This window comes from Chiloscyllium plagiosum, unplaced genomic scaffold (assembly GCF_037043375.1).
Source record: "Chiloscyllium plagiosum isolate Xiang-an unplaced genomic scaffold, Cpla_swu_hap1 HiC_scaffold_24, whole genome shotgun sequence".
Lineage (NCBI taxonomy): Eukaryota > Metazoa > Chordata > Chondrichthyes > Orectolobiformes > Hemiscylliidae > Chiloscyllium > Chiloscyllium plagiosum.
In genome coordinates this window covers 42652549-42671729 of record NW_028270162.1, presented here as the reverse complement: position 1 = coordinate 42671729, position 19181 = coordinate 42652549, and the positions used below count along the sequence as shown (strand labels likewise).

General features: G+C 38.1%; 1 protein-coding gene across 1 annotated transcript in view; it reads right to left on the bottom strand.

Moving 5' to 3' along the window:
* Positions 1 to 3444: 3444 nt before the first annotated feature.
* The window catches only part of ksr2 (kinase suppressor of ras 2), a 396641-nt gene continuing 380904 nt past the window's right edge, over positions 3445 to 19181 (bottom strand). Inside the window, exons 19-21 of the mRNA XM_088000110.1 lie at positions 8849 to 8980; positions 6629 to 6758; positions 3445 to 5270 (exon numbers count right to left, since the gene is read on the bottom strand). Of these exons, the coding sequence (XP_087856236.1) occupies positions 5109 to 5270; positions 6629 to 6758; positions 8849 to 8980 (424 nt within the window). The 3' untranslated portion in view covers positions 3445 to 5108. The remainder of the gene's footprint in view (positions 5271 to 6628; positions 6759 to 8848; positions 8981 to 19181) is intronic.

The window sequence follows — 19181 nt, the reverse complement described above, 5'->3', positions numbered from 1 at the left end:
CTGTCTAAAGCTAGTCTACGCACAGAGCTGCGCAAGGAGATCTGCAATCTCCTGTCACTAAACATTAACAGCTTCCCACCAAACATGCAGCAAACACTGGGTTAGTACAGCATAGGAATATTAGTACAGCCAAGACACCTATTATATAGTCATGAAGGGAAAGATCAGGGGAAGAAGAAGAGAGGAAGAGCAATTGCAAGAGGGGATTCCATTGTAACAGGATCAGACAGGCATTTCTGTGTCATTAAATGTGACTCCAGGATGATGTATTGTCTCTCCGGTACCAAGGTCAAGGATATCATAGAATGGCTTGCAGGACATCCTTCTGGGGGAGGGTGAACAGCAAGAGTTCATTGGTATCAACAACATAGGTAGACAGAGAGATGTGGTCCTGAAGACATATTTTAGGGAGTTAAGAAGGAAAGTAAAAGTAGGACACCAAGAACATTAATCTTGGGATTGCTAGTACCACAAATTAGTGAATACAGGAATGGGAATATTGACTAAGTGATTTGAGAATTGAAGGAGACTGGAGGCCATCAGAACTTTGAAGCATTGGGACTAGTTCTAGGACCAGGACTAAAACCCTTGCAGGATTTGCTTGTTTTATTGATGGGTATGGTCTTTAAGGTTGTTTCTCAGGGGAATTGGATCCTGAGGGGTAGCTCATTATTCTAAGGAAGCAAAACTGGTAACTGGAAGTAGAAAAAGTTGCATTTGAATTGAGGATGCAGGTATTTTTGTGGCATTAACATGACTCTAAGATGGTGTATTGCCTCACTGGTGCTTAAGGCAAGCAGCAATTAAATTTAGAATGTGGAATAATGTCCAAAAGACAAAGTCAAGAATGGGTGAATTGGGACAAAACATTTAAAAATGTGATGGCACATAGACATTTGGATTATCTTTAAATAATTATGGCATAGCTCATAGCAACTGAACATTCTTTCAAGACACAAAACCCCCAAAAATGTATTCAACCATGGCTAACAAAGGAACTTAAGGATTATAGAAGATTGGAAGAAAAGGTCTATGCTGCCAGAAATAGTATTATCATGAGATAGTTACATGAGGATTATGAAGATTTTAGAATACAGCAAAGGAAAGCCAATAAAAATGATCAAAGAGAATAAAATATTCATGCAAACCATCACAAATTATAAAAATGATATTTAAAAGCTGGTTTAGAATCCCTACAGTGTAAGGGAAGGCCATTCAGCCCATCAAGTCCACATCAACCCTCCGAAGAGCATCCAATCCAGACCCACCCCATCCATTTAACCCTGCATTTTGCATGCTAAACCACCAAGCCTGCACATCCCTGTGATACCATGGGAAATTTAATATGGCTAATCCACTAACTTGAACATCTTTGGTCTGTGGGAGGAATTATGGTGAATATTGCAGCGAGAAAGATATCACCAAAAGTTCAGTAACATTACAAGTGTCTTTTTTTTAACAAATTGTGAGAGCCGAAACATACAAATTCAATTTGCCTATTAAACAGTAATGTTCCTGGACTTGTTGGCAAGCTAAAGGTTGAAACTGTACAGAGCTATGAGTTATTTTCTTTTGCCACAAAACATGAAGTTTAAGTGTATAACATCAAATGAAGTTCAGAAAAAAATCCAATTTAACATGTAACAATGAACAGCTTTATCTAATTAATTTAAAACAAATCATGTTTTATTTGTAGATTTAAATGGATTTTTTTTTCCTTAGGTGTTTTATTTTTACTCCATATTATGTTAATTTTCATTTATCACAAAATCCCACACCAATTTTTTGCATTAGTTACATGAGATAATTAAACTTCAATTATTTATCATCTCCAATGTTCCAAAATGGACCTTCATATAATAATACTTCCAACATTTGAAATGTTTAGTTTATTTTCAGTTTGGATTGATTACTTAAACTCTGAAACTAAACTGGACTTAAATGCTTTCCTTTCGTGAACACAGGTTGAAAGGTGTAAAAAGCACATTATGAAATAGGACAAGTTCCTATCATTTGGGTCTTGCGATTTTCTTGAGAGTAAAAGCTTTGAGAACACTGAGATAATTCAGGAACAAAGGCAACAGAGCTAAACTAGCATTAAAACACAAACCAAAACTCAATCAAAATTAGCCTTATATCTGTGTTTAACATTTACCACTACCCGTAAGAGGATGGCGCAATGACCAGATTGCAACTGCCCATCACAACCAACAGCCGCTCCACCACGTCCTATCTTTGTTTGTCAAGAATAGTCTTTTAGAATTTTTGCAAAGATTTGTAGCTCGGGTCGTGGATGGGTTGTAGATTCATTCGCTGAGCTGGTGTGGTTTTCTGCAGACATTTCATCGCCTTGCTAGGTGACATTGTCAGGTGCGTCTTTTATACAGTGGTGGTCTGTCCTGCCTGCAATTTAAGTGTCTCTGTTTTTTGGTACTTCTGGTTTTAACATCATATTGAAGTTGCACTGACGATGTCGCCTAGCGAGGCGATGAAACGTCTGCAGAAAACCACATCAGCTCAGCGAATGAATCTACGACCTCAAGAACAGTCTTTGTTGAAGCTATTGCCCTGAGTAACTAAGTGCTGTATAGCTGAGGATGTGTGGGCCAAACTTACTATCTCATGATGAGTCAGCTGAGTTCACAACTCACTTTTGTGAATATATTATGATCAATACCTTCAATGGCACAAACCCAAATAACTTTTGAATATGTTTTTATGCCAAAAATTAGAAATGAAACTTGTAAAACAGCGGAAAAGTATCTATTGAGTTTGGCACAATATTACTTTATGCAATGACTTAGTGTAGATAGATCTACTGAAAGTACTATCTAATTGACCACTCTATTCAGACTGTGCATCTTCCCCTTTAGAACAAATTTCCAAAATAAAAATAAATTTAAATATTCAGGATGCAATGATATAATCTTCATGAACTGTGGGAAATAACTAACGGAAATGGTATAATCTAACATACAGAATGATTTTCAGAACATGTTGTCAATACATGCTTCCATATCTTTGAATACTCCTGCCACTGAATCAAAGGTGGTGGGTTTATGCCTATTACAGTTAGAGAATATAATCTAAAATAGCACTAGAAAGCAGCATTGTTGAAAGGTCTGTCTTCCAGATGAGATGTTCAATCAAGGCTTTAGTTGCGTCTAAGCAATTATTCAACTGAATGCAAAACTCCCACAACACTTTGCAAAGAAAAGTAAGAATTCCCTAGTGTGCAGGCCAAGAGCCCTCCCTCAACACTGAATGGTCATTTAGTTTGCTGTTTTAATTTTGAACTTGCTGTGTGCCCTGTCTCCAAATTCTGTAATTCTATTTCAAAAGTAACCACTGATTATATTATATTTTGTGCTGTACTGAGAACATTATAAGAAGCTATACAATTGTAAATTCCCTCTTTATTCACACAGGCTTCACAGATAAATGTGAACTTCTATCATGGGAAAGGATTAATAAAATTGCAGTGCTGGATAATATCACTTTTTAATGGAACTACAACTTAAACTTGTGGACTACATTTAACAATATCAGTAAACACAGATGAACATTGAACAATCAGCCCAGGAATAGGTCCTTTGGCTGACCATGTCTATTCCAACCATGATGCCATTCTAAACTAATTCCCATCTGTCTGCACATGATCTGTATTGGGGCCACAAGGATACAGATTGTATCAGTCAGTTATACAGCCAAGATTCAATTTTCAGATGATATGAATCAATTAAACTGCAAAAAATTCAAACATTATGATGTTTTAAAAAGGTAAAGCATGGAGAAAAATTACACAAAAATGCCTCAGAACTAAAGACAGACCTGTGCCCTGAGATGCTACGTAATACAATAATATGATTTGCTATTATACTGAATGAATTATGTATCCATAGTAAAGATTTAAGGTTAAAATATTATTTAACTATATGAAAAGGTTTGTGCATTGTTTTGTTTGCATTGAAATGATATTTTAAACAGTTTATTTATTTCAGAGCAACAGTTGGCACAATCAGTTGGCAGTGAGAGTGTGCAGAACTAGGTGGGGCAACAGTTGCCAGGGAGCAGCAGAAGATGGGGCATGAGACTGTATTCATTGGGATACAAAAGAATGTGGATAAAGGTATCACTGACCAATATCAGATGTTTGTTTATAATTTCTTGTCCAGAGATTGGCAACAAAACAGATTCAGCACAGGATAATCCTATTACAGGTGATAGGCCAAAATAGACACAAAAGTAGCTGATAAAAAAATCCCCATTGAAGTGGTAGCAATAAGACCATCCAGCCCACTATTGGATTCATGCTCAGGGTCTGCCGTGACCTTTTTCAACTGCTGCCTTGGCATCAGATCCAATTATAACAGGATTTAAATTAGAGACCAAACAAGGAGCCCGGTGTTCAATTTTGTTGCAACTTTTGACTATTAGGATTGCATGTATTATCAAACTCTGATATAATTGTTTATATAAATAATTTGATATTACATGACTTAAACGGTGTGATCTTATTCACCGTGCTAAAGTAGAGGACATTACTCATGGTCACACATTTTTCTAGGTCACAACAGCACCCTGTTTCACGGAGGTGGTCTCAGCAAGTTTCCACACTTTACGCAATATTATCCTTTTGATAAATCATCTGAGCAGTTAGAACTTTCCTCATTTGCAGGTAGATACAAAACAGTCACAGTATCATGCAAGAGTTAGGTTTTGGCAACAATGTCACTGAATTCATGTATAAGAATTTTTGTTTTGTACTCAGTTGGTCTTTTCTCCAAGTGACTGCCTTTATACTCAACTCAAAGTTAGAACAGACCACTCAATTAAACCAAATGCTATTTCCACACTCTACTGCCTTCATCATGGAGTTGTGGTGAACAAAACAGTGTGCTAAACTGTGCCTGCTACTGCTCCAGAAGATTTTATTAGGCTATGACTGAGGTTTAAAACACTCACTTGGGGTTCCAGCTTCTGATTCCCAACTTGTGTGCCCTTGAAGGATTGATCTGGTTTGCCCACCAATCGTTTGAAACAGTAAAGCAATGTAATGCATGAAATGCAAGAGTGCATCTGAGATCCATCAATTTGTATCTGGACTTTCACACATTGGAACTAAGGGAAACATATTCGGCTGACTTCCAAAAATGTCCAGGGTGGGAGAGGCGGCGGTTTCGCTTGGGAAGTTTCTCAAGTAGCTCCATGATTTTCGAGAAACTGGGACGCTCTTCCTGTTCATAGGCCCAGCATAAAAGCAAGATATCCTGGAATCAATTGGAAATAGGTAAAAGGTGCACTATTTATTTTTTTAAAAATCACTTGCTCCACCATGTATTTATTTATTTTCACCTGCTCACAGACTGAAAGCTAACACATTGAATAATAGGTTTTAAAAATGGAATATAGCTAAATTTCCATAATAGGAATTATAGCAAGAAGCAGATGAATTAATATCAATACAATAATGACATTGCTGGAGGTTCAACATTTGGATTTATAAACAACACCATGAAAACAAAATTACGTTGTCAAACGGTATAAATGTAATAAAATTATTATTGACATTGGTTTGTGAAATATTTTTCATTGTATTTAACAAGTTGTACAAAACTGACATTGTATAAAAGAGAGGTAAAGGTTATTTGAGGTTACCATATATCCCTGTTCTAAAAAAGTGCTTCACTGAATGGAAAAGACTATACAGTGATAACAAGCTTTACCAAAAGAACTATGGGTGTGAAAGCTCACCAAACTGTTCTCAAAAACACAGTTATAGCAAGATAGTCATGAAGATCAGAAGGAATTGCTCATATCAAATCAATGTGCTTGCAACTTTTGAGCCTCTTAAATCATCAGGGAACATTGATAGGAAGAGATAGAAGTTTGCAATCCGGAGAGGGCAGATGGAGGAGGAGTAAACTTGGAATCAAGCAGCATTGCTTTAACAGCATCTAGGTTCAATGAAAACATTGACTGCATGAATTAACAACTACAAAACAAGCTTTGGAAAAAGATCCTCCTTTAACTTTATATACAGCTATATACAGCTATAACCAGCAAACACTGAGGAAGAATGGTATTAATCCAGATATGAACACTGATTCTTTAGATGTATCTAGTTTACTAGTTGTTAGGCTTATTCTGTAATGTCTTTACATAAGATTGATTAGATCGATCATCTCAGCACTATTTTCAAATATAAATCATATAAAATAAGAGTCATTCAATAGAAAATAGAAGTGTCCTGCAGTTTTTGAATATTGCCTATATGTTTAATCTTTCTCTTTTGTTTAGTTCTCTAACCATAAACTAAGTGGGGAGGGAGATGGCCTATTTCAAAGCTTTGCTGTTGTAGTTTTGAATCAATAATAAGGAGAATGGAAGGAGGAGATTCAATTTTCTTAGCTCTTTTCAACACCTTCCCGTGATAGCCTGGCTGAGATTGGAAACTCAGCATGTGAAGAAAATGAGAAGGGAAACACCACCTTTTACTGTTAGCTATATAATGTATTAATGTACTGGCACCAATTTATAAAAGACATTGTCTAATTACATGTAAGTTAGAGATATGTGGTAAAATTGCTTTGCACTGAAGGTATTTAATAATTTGATTTCTACATACCGAAATCTCCTTTCCCACGCCAATTTGACTTAGATTAGGCTTCATGCCTTTTCCAGCTTGCCATATTATCGCATCTGTTGGCTGATTCTTGAAAGGCCACTCACGTGCATGCAACTCGTACCATATAGTTCTGGCATAAAAATTAATAAATGTATGTAACCCATTAGTATAGTGTTTCCAAAAAAATTGTACTGATGTAGAACTGTAACAGAAACCAAAAGAACTGCGGATGCTGTAAATCAAAAACAAAACCAGAAGTTGCTGGAAAAGCTCAGCAGGTCTGGCAGCAATTTTTTTAGATTAGATTTTCTTCGGCCCAACAAGTCCTCACCAACCCTCTGAAAAGTAACCCATCCAGAACCATTCCCATCTGACTAAGGCACCTAACACGATGGGCAATTTAGAATGGCTAACTCACCTGACCTGCATTTCTTGGGACTGTGGGAGAAAACCGGAGCATCTGGAGGAAACCCACATTGAGAATGTGCAAACTCCACACAGACACACCCAAGGCTAGAATTGATCCTGGTGCCGAGAGGCAGCAGTGCTAACCACTAAGCCACCGTTAACTGAGCCAAAGTTACCATGCCTGGTCCAGTGACCCTTCCTCAGAAATGATTGAATTTCATTGGAATATGAGAGGGAACTATAATTTAAACTTTTCATTTCTATTGCAACCTTCATCACTTTAATACATTACATATTGTGTTAATAAATATTGCTATATTGCTTTTTATGGGTACTTGAATAATATTGAAACCTGCCATTGAAACCATGCTAGGAAATTTTCAGTTTATTTTGGGTTTATTAAAATAAAGAGCTTCAACTGAAAGTCAAATTATAAAGTTTACCTCACATTAATAATAGAAAATCATGAGAAAATAAAAGCTGAATCAGCTAAAGTATGGAATAACCAACTCATAGAAAAGTCTAGTTCAATCAATCTCATTAAATGCACTGGTATACTCTTAGCATTTTTATAGATTAATAGCTTGTCATATAAAATATTTGTTTCAAAGAGGACAACATTCATTCTAGTCTCACCCCTTTACTTAATTTCTTGCACTTTATGCTGTCTGCACAGTGGTAGTACCTAAAATGATGCATACAGTGATTACTGATATCAGGATATGCTGTAACATGTCCTTTCCTACGTACGCATTCATTAATCTGTTTTGATGGAGTATTGGAGTAAGGAGAAAATGCCTTCGGCAAATTTCACAAGCTCCAAAGGGTAATCATTGGATAGGCAAAGAACAAAGATTCCATTTCAATATATTTAACACAACCTCATTTAAATAGCAGTCATTAATCATCTCACCCAATCCTTTTAAAATAACCTACCCAAAAAATATTTATGCTCTGTCATAGAGTCATTCAATCATACAGCAACTCTGTGTTTAGGACTAGCTTGTGGTTACTCTTGATTGACTTTTATAACAATATTAATTATTGTATATCACCAAAAGTGGTGTCACAAAGTTTAAGGGAAATTGTACAGGTTATTGAAGTAGAAGAGAACTTGGTATGACACCTGGAACAGCAAATGAAAGCAGAAAACTGTGTGATTGACAAATACAAATGGCTTTGTATGTACTTTTTAGAAACAGACTTTGGACAAACAATTCATGATAAAAGACATGAATTTTTAGGTCTTCCCAGCTCATTATTAAAAAAAATAATGATAGTGAAAATTGCTTGTAATTGATCCATAGTTTCAACTGGGTTGCTTCCCCAACTCCCAGTAAGACTAGTCATAAGGGGTGGAATCTCTGCTCGTAGTTCTCAAACTGGGGCCTGTAGAGATTTTCTAGAGCTCAAAGGAATAATGTGAAAGTGTTCACATGTCCTAAGGGGTGACTTGTTGGCATGGTGGCATGAGTAGTCACCCAAGTTGTCCATCCATACAGTTAGACCTACTTTACACCACTTTCATGTGATTTTACAGACCCTCTGGAAGCTATTTTATGGACTCTAAGTAAGACCTAAGATTCAGAAACTGTAGCAAAAACCACAACATTGATGAGCCTGATGGTGGGAGGGTTAACAGGCAACACAATATATGTAATAAGTAATTGACTAATATCAAAGCATTACCAGTGTTAAAGTTATAGGATGTTGAGAATTTATACCTATCTCTCTCTGTAATGTTTTGTTTAATGTATTATTTTTTTCTACACCAGACATACAGTTCTTGTTTTATGATAACAGTGAACTAACCCAAATGCAAATACATCTGATTGCTTGGAGAATGGGAGTTTGTCTTCATCTGTAGAGGGAGAAAGTTGTTGAATAATTTCAGGAGCCAGATGACACAGCCAACCATTAGGGATCCGCATTTCACTCTCTCTCCTACAAAGTAAATCAGATGAAAAATTCATACAATTAGTGATAGGGAAAAAGAATCATCTGTTTTGGTTGTTCTTCTTTTTGCATTTACTAACTAATCACAAATTGTCAGCATAAAATAGCTATGCAATTAGGAAGAAGCACGGAAGTAATGATTTTGGCAGTTAAGACATGAACTGAGTGATTTGTAAGTAGATTTGTATTGCAACTTTATGTGTTTCTGCAACACAGGTGTACATGAATCTTATTGCTGCTTAATATTAAAACTGCATCAAAAATCAAGTTAACTGAACCTGTCGACAGACATTTCTGGGAACTTGTCTGAAACATTTCTAGGCACAAGAGATTCTGGCTGCAACTTTTCAACCCCTCCAATTCCTCTGCCTCCATCCAAATTGAAGTTTCTCAGCTGAATAGATAGGGATGAGCCTTCATTCTAGCTGAGAAGGCATAAACAGAGTTAATGGTTGTCAGACACACATCTCTTTCTGGAACGTGCCTTTGCAAAGAAAGTCTGGAAAAAGCAGCTCCATGATGCAGATTCTGTGCTCTACAGTCTGTTCCCCAGGACGCACACCAAGACAAACAGTGAATGCGCCTAGAGGACCATCAACTCTGTGTAAGACAATCTTTGCTCTGCCCAAAACTTATTGGTCTTCCATAGCAAGGAGTTAGCCTCGACCTTGTGTTGCAGACTGGCACTTTCCCAGATCCAGGACTATGTGCTGAGGCTCACACTAAAGCTTGGGGCAGCTGCTGCCAAAGTACAGTGTGGAAAGACCATCATCTGAGGTCTTTCTGCTGAAGGTAAAGGATCGTCTGTTTAGTTATTGGACCCTCCTAGTGCCTCAATGCACATAAATATGGTATGTATGTGTAAGAGATATCTTGAGTTTGTTTGGATAGTCAAACTCCAATGTTGGTTTGTTTCCTTAATAGGCTACTGTACAGAACCAAACTGCATTTGTGACTCTATATATGCAAAGATATTTTTATGAATAAAGTACATTTTTGAAATACAGAAAAGTTAAATGCCTGAGGTAGTGGTTTCTGTTCCCTCACATGTAGCAGGACGTCTTGTTTCTGAGAGTTCCTGGATGACAGATGGTCCCAGTAACATCTCCAGGAGCTACCCATAAGGAGCCACAGAGGAGGCAGGACTGAAAGGGAAATTGGGGTCACTTCATTGGCACCAGTCAACCAGGTCTCACCAAACGTTGGGTGGGGAGGACTGTGATAAAGAAAACATGGGTTGGGTGAACAAATGGGAGTCCCCATAGGATGCCCCCTAATGATATATCCATATAATGCTGTTGCCATATTACATAATGCTGTGGGACGAAGGTGTTAAGTGGCCCATACATGCCATTAACTGACTGCTCAATTCATCCAAGGATGGTGGGTCACTTAATACCCATTCTGCTGCTCATAAATCCCCAGCAGAGATGGGTAAGTGAACAGGCATTGGCAGTCCACCTGCCACTCTATTTCCTGCTCTGTACTTGAAATTGTAGTTGCTGATTTACAGAGAATCATCGATTATCCGAATGACACTGGAGGGGAGTATTTTGTTTGGATAATCGAATGCTGGATAACACAGTTTAGCCAAGCATCGGGACCTCATGATCTTGTCCAGACAATCCGAAATTTGGATAATCAAAATTTGGATAATCGAGGTTCCTCTGTACTGAGTCAGTACAGCCCCATATTACAGAATAATGCAAGGGACAGTGATGGCTTTAACAAAGAATTTCATGCTATAGACTATCTGTTTAACTAATTTGATGGCAGTGAGTTAGCACACTAACACAGCATTTGTTACATGTTATTGAGTAACTTCAAAGCATTAAAATGTAGTTTTGAAGATAAGGTTCAAAGATTTTCCATTGCTTTGATTGAAAAAGATTGCTTATATGTAATAAATATTGCATTGATTCGGGTTAGATATAAATATATCAACATGGAAAAAATCTGTACAAATCAAGAAGTGACATTTCAACACTGTGTTTGTTATGGATTATACTCTCCTGTGTTTAAACTGCTGCTTAAAATGTAGCTTTTTGGCCAAGCATTGGCAATCCCAATATTTCCTTATTACGTTCCATGTTAAATTACATTTGATATTGCTTCTGTGATATATAAATTGATAATTTTCACTATGTTAATGATATGGAATATGGGCCAAACACAGGCAGGCAGGACTAGTTTAGTTTGGAATTATAGTTGGCATGGGCTGGTTGGACCAAAGGGTCTGTTTCCACTCTGTATAACTCTATAACATTCATACATGATCACACAACCAAACAATTTGCAGCTCCATCAGTCACAATCGTGTTGGATGGTAGGGCAGGATCAATGGGCTGTATAAATCAATTTCTACAACCTCTGTTCCTATTTCTTGTCTTTCTGTGTTCAGAAATAAAGCATTTCCCATCCTTGTGCTAATGCACTAGATCCTTATCAGCCTGGAATCTGATTTTTTTTGTGTATGATGGAAGTACAGTCATCAAAGTACAGTGGATCAGAGAATACTTCATACAATGACCTGGATGATGTTGGAAGAACTCCCAATACTTTCAATCTCCTGAAGGCAGTGTAAACTGAATTTTGCATCCAGTATTCTATTGTGTGCTTAGTTCACATCTACTGCCCAGCTGCCAAATGCTGCATTCACAACATTCAATGCATTTCAATAGTACAGCAGAAAGAGGAACACTATCTTCCAAATCTCAGAAAGGATGTATATAACACAATCAATAACTACTGAATTATGTTTAATCTCGCATTTGTCCCTCACCTAAAATTGCATTTCTGCCATTAGCTTCACTGTTATTTTGTGAACAAAAATAAAATTGCAGTGTTAGTGTACTGATATTATTGCCAATTATTATCAGACACTTGCAATGATCCCAACTGATTGTATTACGGATCAATCCCAGAATCAAACTTAGCTTCACAGATCATAAGTTTTACTTTTGCAGTTTGGTTACCATGGTGATTAGTCACTGTACATATTCACATGATTTGTTTTTAACAACAAAACACAAGTTTATTACACAAGGGAGAAAAAGGGTACACAGAATTGGCAGAGAAGTTAAATGAGTACTGTGTATTTGTTTTCACTAGGAAGGGACAAGACATCTATCAAAATTAGAGATCTAAGTAACAAGGGAGAATGAGGAGTTGAAGGAAATTATTATTAGTAATCAGGTTGTACTTGAGAAATTAATAGAGCTGAAGGTTACTACGCCTCTGGAACCTTATCAATAACATAAAAGGTTCATAGAATCATACAGTAGAGGCCCTTCAGCCTGTTGAATACATACCACCAAAAAATACACTACAATCCACACTAGTCACATTTTCCTGCACTAGACGCAAATCTTTGAATGTTATAACATTTTAAGGGCATATTGAAGCACTTTTTAACTTTGCCCGAGATTACCTGCCTGAATTATTATCCCAGGCAATGCATTGTGGACCTCTGGATGAAAACATTTTTCCTAAAATCCCCTCTAAATGCCTTTCTCTTTATAAGTGTGCCTCCTTGCTCTTGATCCTTTGACTAAAGGCAACAGCTAATATCTATCCAACCTGTCTATGCTTCTATTTATAGAATCAGCACCCTCTAAACCTTTTATGCTGTGAAAATCCCAATTAGTTGGGTTAGTTGAAATCCCTAATAAATAACCCTATTATTACTTTTATATATTTTAATGAATTGATTATGTATCTGCTCCTCAATTGCCCACTGACTATTTGGGAGTCTATGATACACTCCGAACAATGTGACTGCCCCTTTTTATTCCTAAACTCTAACCATAAAGCCTCATCATCTATGCAGTAGTTACTCCTTCACTAATAATACAAAATCACCTCCACTTTTGCAGGTTATGGGAACAGTGTGGGTTAAGGTGTAAACCATGATCAGCCATGATTGCATTAAATGACAGATCTGGTTCAATGGGCTGAATGGTCTACTCCTGTTACTATGTTCTTATTACCCCATATTGTAACCATTTAGAAAGACCTGAACATAAACAGCAGAAACAATGATTCAACCGTTTTCCCAACAATATCTTTTACTGATACTCAAATCCAATAAAGTACCCATTTCCTATCATAACTTTAAGATTTCTTACTCAACTGACTCTTTCCACTTTTGATGTCCCAGAGACTTTTTTCCAGCATTGTTGGCTTAGATTTATTTTTCAATTCTGACAGCCTCGGCTTCATTCCAGTTCCTGCAACCTGAAGGCTTCTATAATATTCTCACAGGGAGAACATGAGGACTGCAGATGGTGGAGATCAGAGTCAAGAGTGTGGTGCTGGAAAAACACAGCACGTCAGGCAGCATCTGCGGAGCAGGAGAATTGAGGTTTCGGGCATAAATCCTTCATAAGGGCTTATGCCTGAAATGTTGATTGTCATAATATTCTCACAACTAACATAAAATCTTAGTCATAGAGTCATAGAGATGTACAGCATGGAAACAGACCCTTCGGTCCCACCTGTCCATGCTGACCAGACATCCCAACCCAATCTAGTCCCACCTGCCCAGCACCCGGCCCATATCCCTCCAAACCCTTCCTATTCATATATCCATCCAAATGCCTCTTAAATGTTGCAATTGTACTAGCCTCCACCACATCCTCTGGCAGCTCATTCCATACACGTACTACCCTCTGTGTGAAAACGTTGTCCCTTAGGTCTCTTATACATCTTTCCCCTCTCACCCTAAACCTATGCCCTCTAGTTCTGGACTCCCCCACCCCAGGGAAAAGACTTTGTCTATTTATCCTATCCATGCCCCTCATAATTTTGTAAACCTCTATAAGGTCACCCCTCAGCCTCCAACGCTCCAGGGAAAACAGCCCCAGCCTGTTCAGCCTCTCCCTATAGCTCAAATCGTCCAACCCTGGCAACATCCTTGTAAATCTTTTCTGAACCCTTTCAAGTTTCACAACACCTTTCCGATAGGAAGGAGACCAGAATTGCACGCAATATTCCAACAAATTAACCTGCCCTCCTTCTGATGTGAAACTGCTCTGCTTAGGCAAACTCTGATCCTGGTCTCTGACCACCTTTTCTTCTATAGTTGTAAAACTGCACTTCATAAACATACCAAGGCATCTGACTGAGAAAATTACGTACTTAGTTTACTGCTCCAAATCTTTTTTCGATCTAAAAATCACAAGTTGTCACTGTCACAGAACTTGAAACAAAATCTATTCTATCGCTGCTTTAAAACCTAATCTTCCAAATAATAATGCTTTATTATAATCCATTATCAAACACTTTCAAAGCAAACAGTGGAATTGAAATAATATCCAGAGAAAATGGATTTCGCAGTTTAAATATTTTTTTTGATACCACGGTAAATAAGAACTCTCAGTTCATACCTTCAAGAACAGCCATAAAATACCAAATGGCACAAATTAAGCACTTTCTTGATTCGGACTTTTAAAGAGTTAATCACTTATCTGTGAAAAATGGTGTTTAATACCCAAAGTTTATAATTATAATAATATAAAACATAACTATATCTTCCTTTACTAAAAACTGGATTTCTCATTCTTTCAAAGAGACCATTGGATTGATGTCCATTTAAACTGTTTCTTCTTCAACATTGGAATGAATTTTGATTCATTCATGGGATGTAGGTATTGCTGACTGACACAGCAGTTATTGACCAGCAGTTGTTGCCCTTGAGAAGGTGGTGATGAGCTGTCTTTTTGAAGTCCATTTGGTGTTGGCAGATCCACAATGCAGGAGGAAGATCTGGGATTTTGACCCAGCGACATTGAAAGAACTCTTGTTCACCAGGTTTGTTTACAATATGATCCTTTTTTTCCCTTTTGCTCCACTTCCAATCAAGGCAAATATCAAGCCCAATAACAATATGATTCAAACCTTGTGAACAAAAATCCCATGCTTGGACAATAAAAATAAAGAGTGGAATCTTCTGGTTTCTCAGCTGGCAAGGTTGGAGGCAGGAAGGGCAATTAATTAGGAGGGATGATGGTGTACCTGAACCCCACTGCCATCCAACCTCTGCCAGTGTTAAGTGGTGGTTGGGAAGGCTCATGGTTGAACTTCACACCCAGCCACCAAGTGAGGCCATTAAATGGCCAATTAATAACCACTTAAACATCACATCCCCCTGTCTCTCGGATAAACCCAGCTACAGTGGGCCTGTCATCATGCAGTGTGCTCAGCAGCTGAAACTGAAATGAGGGCAACACAGTGGGTCAGTGGTTAGCACTGCTGCCTCATGTTTGATTCCACCCTTGGCTGACTGTCTGTGTGGAGTTTGCACATTTTCTCTGTATCTGTGTGGACTTTTGCCAGATGATCAGGTTTCCTCCCACTGTCCAAACATGTGCAGGTTAGGTGGATTGGCTATGCTTAATAGCCCATAGTGTCCATGGAGGTGCTGGCTAGATGGATTAGCCACAGGAAATACAGGGATAGAATAAGGGCTGGGAAAGGGGGCGTTGGTCTGGGTGCGAAGCTGTTTGAAGGGTTGGTGTAGACTTGATGGGCTGAATGGCTTGCTTCCACACCATCGGGATTTTATGATCTGTGTGTGGCCTTCTCAAAGGCACACTGTGACTGACTGAGAAGGTCACCATTGGGAAATGGATAAACCTGCTGAGAACTACAACACCTACTCATGCTGTCGATCTCCCCATGCCCTCTTCCACCATGAAACCATCCCCCTGACATTAATTACCTGTGGCCTGAGTTCCTCCACAATCCTGGGACCACAGAGACTGTCCCTCTGGCAGCAGCCGCAGCCTCCACAATGGTGCAGAACAGCAGCTGGCCTCTTATTGGCTAGCAGCTCTCAGTAGGCAAAATGTTCCTCATGGGTCCCGATTTTACAGGAAAGCACAATGGTGGCCTCACCACCTTCTCATTGGTTTGTGGTTCAGTAGATCTTCATAAAAAGAAGCATCATGGATCTCTAGTCACCTCTCAGCCAACAGACAAGATCAATGCTTCAACAAGACACCACCTATAATTGCTGGTTTGTTATTTGCCCTAGCATGATTTGTGGACAGAAACCTCCAGGGAAAAGCAGTGAGCAACAGTCCTTTTAAAATTACTTTGAAGACATTAATCGTCACAGGCACTCGGCCTTAGCTTCAGTTCGGAATTTATAACAGGTGGAACAACAGAAATTCTCCAAAATCATGTTCAGCTTTTCAAAAGTACAATTAACCTAGTTTTCTAATCAACTTGTTCAGAAATTTAATTACACACCACTAGAGTTTGTGGGACTTGAATGTCGGCTTCTCCATCTCGCGGTAGGGATACTATCATTGCACCACAAGAAGGCCTCCCCATGCTCAGCTATTGGCAACATTTTGTGATTTTGAACACCCTTGTCCAATTTATGCAGTAATTTGTTGGAAGTTTTAATTGTAACACAAGCTTCTAAAGATTAAAGTAATTGCACAATGAGCTAATGTCATTATTGTTCAATTCATTTTTTTTCTGGAACAACATCTGAAGGTGATTTAATTTCTGTTTTAATTTCAATTGCAAACTAAGTACTGTGATTTGCAAATTCATAAAGGGAGAACCTAATAAAGTTGTATTGGTTTAAAAGATTGTCAGTCAAAATATCAGACCTCGAACATCTTCCTGAATGATCATCACTCATCCTCCCTCATATCTGAATGTTAGCATTCCTGCCCCTGAGCCAGAATGTTCAGAACTCATGTCCTATTCTAGAACACTAAACACAAAATATTCCCTGAAACTTCAATGATATTGAATGAGTGTTATACTGCCAGAGTTGCTGTCTTTTGATGACAAGATTAACCCATTCCTTTCAGCTCTCACATGAACATAAAAGATCCCATGACAGGATTCAAGCATTGCCAGTTCTCCACAGTAACTTTGCTTATTTAATGCAAAATTACCACAACCATTAAAACTGATTATCAGGACATTTATCTCTGCACAAATTGGTTACCACATTTCTTACATTACAGCATTGAATACATTTGAAAGTACTTAGTCGACTGGAAAGCTAGCACTCCAGAGATCATGGAAGGCACTCTATTAAGTGCAGTTTTTTTTGAAGGTATGAAGTTCACAAAACATTTGTAAGTGTTAAACTTTTATAGAAAAATAGAATCCCTTCAGTGGAAAAAGAAGCCATTCGGCCCATTTTGAATTCCTTTTAAACCTTTCTATCTTTTAAGACCTTTATTAAATCAACTGCATTGATCAAGCTTTGGGGCATTATCCTCTTTGCTTGGCTTAACTTTTAGCTAATTAATTTTTACTTGTTAAAAATCTGAGAATGTTTTAATAAAGATGAATACTGTTATTTAATGATACATTAATGTTATTCTTTAAGAGGAGGTACATTATGTAGTTCAACAACTACCAAATGTTAAAGGCATTGATCAAACTTTGAGCAGGGCCTATTGCTTATTGTACTTGATATGGCAATCACAATTCAAGAGGTGTTTTTATCAATATGAATAATTCAGATCAATAGCATCTATGATAAGGATTTCTTTATTTAAAAATCACATTCCACTTTCTAATTTTGACATCCTACAGTCTTCAATTTGGTCCATAGGTCACAAATCTCAGACCAACAGTTCTCGCACTTTTTCAAAGACTAGGCTTATATTGCCTTGAAAGTAGACGATTATGGGATGATGCAATTAGATTCAGACATTTGGTCTGTTGTGTTTGTGCTGGTCAACAAAGATCTAACTACACTAATCCCAATTTCAAGCACATAGTCCATAGCTTTGGAGGCTATCACACATCAAATGAACATTGTAAATGTTAGAAAAAAAAACGGACTTAACCAGCTTTTGTGAGTTCTAGACACCGAGCACCTTCTGGATGAAAATACTTCTTCTCAACTCCCTTCTTAGCCTTTTACCTCCTATCTTAAACATCTGCCTCTGGTTATTGGCTCCTTTACTAACAGAAAAGGTGCCCACTCATCCATATCCCTCAATATTTTACACCTCTAGCAGGTCCCCTCACAATCTTCACAGTTTCAAGGAAACCATTTCCAGCCTGTGCAATATTTCCTCATAGCTCAAATCTCCAGCCCAGGCAGCATCCTGGTAAATCTCTGCTGCAGCCTCAATACAAAAAAAACTCAGGACTCTTGTTGTGCCCTAATAAGATATAGATGGACTGGTCAGACGGGTTGAACAGTGGTAAATTGAATTTAATCTTGAAAAGTGTTAAATGATGCATTTTGGGATGACTAATTAGCAAGTCAAGAGAGATATGTTGGATGTAGGACCCGAGGATGTAGAGGGAATCAGAGGGTTTTTGTGTACATGTCCTTGGCTTCTTGAAGGCAGCAGGGCAGGTAGACAAGGTGGTTAAGGCAGCATATGGGGAGTTGCCTTCCTACTGCTCTGTCCACTGGACCAGTCCATTGATATCCTTCTGCAGGTTACAGCTATCCTCCTCATTACTTACCATACTACCAATTTTTGTGTCATCCATGGATTTCTTGGTTATAACCTCTACAATTAAGTCTTCTTCATCTCCCTCCCTAACTTGCAGATGAAGCTATCCTAGTTAGTATTTGCATAGTAAAATCCTTCACCACTACTACTATTCCTACACTTCTCTGAAATTTGATTACATATTTGAACCTCTACCTCTTCCTGACTGTCTAGCAGCTACACATCCTGATGGCTTTTGCCCAAAACGTCAATTTTGCCTGTCCTCGGATGCTGCCTGAATTGCTGTGCTCTTCCAGTACCATTGATCCAGAATCTGGTTTCCAGCATCTGCAGTCATTGTTTTTACTTAGCAGCTACACACACCCAGCACCACGTTTCCCCACTTTTGTGTTTCTTTAGTTCTATCCGTAGGGCCTCATTTGATGATCCTTTCAAGATATCATCCCCCTTCACTGCTATAATTGATTCCTTTATTAATATTGCAAAAAAACCCCTCCTTTTCTAAACCCTCTCTTTCTTGTCTGCATACCCAAGGACCAGGAATCCTGCCCATCTTTCAACCGTCTCCATTACAGCTACATCATTCTTCCATGTGCCTCTCTGAGCTCTCAGCTCACCTGTATTTTTCCTCAGACACTTTACAGTAATATATACACCAACTAACTTTTCTAAGCCCACTATTGAGGTGTTTAAGATATTTGATTGAATAAAGAGTTACAAGATAGAGAGAAATAACA